This window comes from Neopelma chrysocephalum, unplaced genomic scaffold (assembly GCF_003984885.1).
Source record: "Neopelma chrysocephalum unplaced genomic scaffold, ASM398488v2 Primary Assembly neopelma1_367, whole genome shotgun sequence".
Lineage (NCBI taxonomy): Eukaryota > Metazoa > Chordata > Aves > Passeriformes > Pipridae > Neopelma > Neopelma chrysocephalum.
Window position 1 is genome coordinate 1,085,963 of NW_020898031.1, and position 2,565 is coordinate 1,088,527.

The following is a 2,565-nucleotide window of genomic DNA, read 5'->3' on the forward strand; positions in this document are numbered from 1 at the left end:
GGAGAGCTGAGGTCACTCTGGGAGAGCTGAGGTCACTCTGGGAGAGCTGACCTGGAGCTGCACTTGGGTGGAAGTTGGAGCCTCAGGGAGGGGGCAACCACTGCCTGATTTCATGAACCCTTCTGCTTCTGCAGTACGACCCCCAGTTCGGAGATGCCTTTTGGAACAGCAGCAAATATGGGATGGTGACCTACCTGCTGAGGATGATGACCAGCTGGGCCATTGTCTGCAGCGTCTGGTACTTGCCCCCGATGACCAGACAGGTAAGTAGGGTGAACCTGGCCCATCTCACCTCCTTCCTTTGTGGCCCCTTGCTGCTGCTGAGCTGTCTGACTTTGCCACAGCCCGAAGAGGACGCGGTGCAGTTTGCCAATCGAGTGAAGGCAGCCATTGCCAGGCAGGGGGGCCTCGTGGATCTGCTCTGGTGAGTCCAGGCAGGCTTTTCTCTTCCTGGTGAGAGTTCCCTGTTCCTGGGTTCTGGCACGTGCTCCTGGGCTGTAGAGCTCCATTTGTGTCTTGCATGGGGCAGAGCAGGCCTTGGAGGAATGCTCTTCTCAGCAGGGACTAAGGTCTTTGTTGCTGCTTTGTTCTGTGGTTGCAGCTGGCAGTGGGATGTGCTGGCTCTGACTCGTTTCTGCTCAGCAAGGTGTGTTCAGCTTGGGAAATTCCTTTCCCAGGCCCTGAGGAGGCAGAGGGGCTCTGCAGGGTCAGTCTCCTGCAGTGGCACCAGATGAGCTCACGTTGCTGGCAGAGCTGCCGTGTTGAGCACAGTGCAGGGCCATGGGGGCAGCTCCTGGCAGAACCCATGGGACAGGGACTGCCCTTGGGGACAGGGGTCCTGCAGTGTGCCCTGCCAGCCTGTGGTTCAGGGGCAGCTGCTGGAGCTCTGACCTGCCCTGAGCAGCCCCATCCGAAGGCAGTGCCTTCCTGCAGCCCCCCTGATCCGACTCTCTCCCCAGGGATGGAGGACTGAAGAGGGAGAAGGTGAAAGACGCCTTCAAGGAGGAGCAACAGAAACTCTACAGCAAAATGATTGTAGGCAACCATGAAGATCGGAGCCGCTCCTGATCCTGCTGCCTCCAGCACTGCCCAGGGGCTGGCAGAGCCTCTGCCTCCTGCACCAGCCAGGGCTTGTCTGGAGCAACTCCAAACCTTTGGACTTGGGCCACTCCAGAGCTGCTTGGACTCGCTCCTTCACCCTCTGGCTGTTCTCTCCCAGAGGCACTACTATGGCCTGGAGTCTTTAGGCCCTGGGCAGCTCGTGGCAAAGATGCCTTCTCATTTCTGTTACAGTGAAGCCCCGTGCAGGGGCAGTATTAAAAGAAACTCTTATGGTGTCGTGTGCTTCCATCTGGTGTATCCAGCCCCGGGGGAGGACTGGAGTGATGTGCAGGGGTGTCAGTCACAAGTCTCCCACGGCACTGGAGCTGGAGAGCTGCGCTGGAATCGGCTGCCTTGACAACCAGGGGAGTCCTCCTGAGCCTCTCACGTGCGTGGCATAAACCCTTTAGGAGCAGAATGTGGTCTCTCAGGCTGTTTCCAGATCCACTTCCAGGAGAAATCTTTTCTTTTGCCACTTTCCTGTCATAGCCTGACCCAGATTGTTGCTTCTCCAGTGTCTGAGTAACAGCCTCTTTGCTGCTCCTGATGCAGTGAGGATGATCCTCCCTGGAAGCCTCCCTGGAGCTGGAGGGTGCCAGGTGCCACTGGTGGGGCTCTGTATGTGCTCTGGTGGGAGCTTAGGATGGGTGGGAGAGCCTGAGAATTCATGGCTGGGGCAGGAGATCCCTTTCAAATGTCTCCTGAGGGAAACAGTGGGATTTGACCTTGTCATGTGCCAACATGCACGTGGATAATCTCAGCTTGTTGCAGGAAAAATGGAATTTTGTGCTGAAGGTGGTGCCCCTTTCCCTTTCAGCTCTGCAGTAAATTATTCAGTAAAACAATTTGCATTTGAGCGTTCATCTCGTGTGCTTTCCAATTTTCCTAAATTCCTACAAACCTTAGTACTTTCACTGGGTTCTCTGCCTGCTCTTACAAGCAGAAGCTGTTTCACTACCTGCTGAAGCCTGCTTGCATTTTCCAGCACCCTGGAGAAGGCAATTACCCAAGTGCCTTTGTACCTCAGGTGTTGTTTGTGGGGGAGGGCATCCGCTCCCCCAGGTGAGGACAGCTGTGCCAAGTGGCCTTAAAATGGAATTTCCCTGTGCTTTTTTTTTTTCCCATTTGCCTGATGGAACTTTGCTGCCCTGGCTCCGAGGCTTGCAAAGCTTTTCCCTTGCTCGGAGGCCGTTTGGACGAACACCCCGACAGGGTCCTGTGGCCCAGCCAGCTCTGGTGGGAGTTCCAGTCCCGGAGAGCCAGGGGGTGCCCAGGCAGGGCCGTGCCCACCAGGAGCTGTGGATGCCCTGAGCTGGGGACAGGGACATTGCTGCTGTCCCTGCTGCCCGGGCAGCATCTCTGGGCTCTCCTTCACCCCTCCCCAGCCAGCAGCTGCTCCCGAGCACTCTGCAGGGCTGGGCAGGGCTGGGCATTGCCTTCAGGACTCTGCAGGGCTGGGCAGGG

General features: G+C 57.2%; 1 protein-coding gene across 1 annotated transcript in view; it reads left to right on the top strand.

Annotated features, from left to right (window-relative positions):
* Positions 1 to 1,338, top strand: part of GPAT4 (glycerol-3-phosphate acyltransferase 4) — an 8,470-nt gene extending 7,132 nt beyond the window's left edge. Inside the window, exons 11-13 of the mRNA XM_027706304.1 lie at positions 135 to 263; positions 345 to 424; positions 960 to 1,338. Coding sequence (XP_027562105.1) covers positions 135 to 263; positions 345 to 424; positions 960 to 1,068 — 318 coding nt within the window. The 3' untranslated portion in view covers positions 1,069 to 1,338. The remainder of the gene's footprint in view (positions 1 to 134; positions 264 to 344; positions 425 to 959) is intronic.
* The last annotated feature ends 1,227 nt before the right edge of the window (positions 1,339 to 2,565 follow it).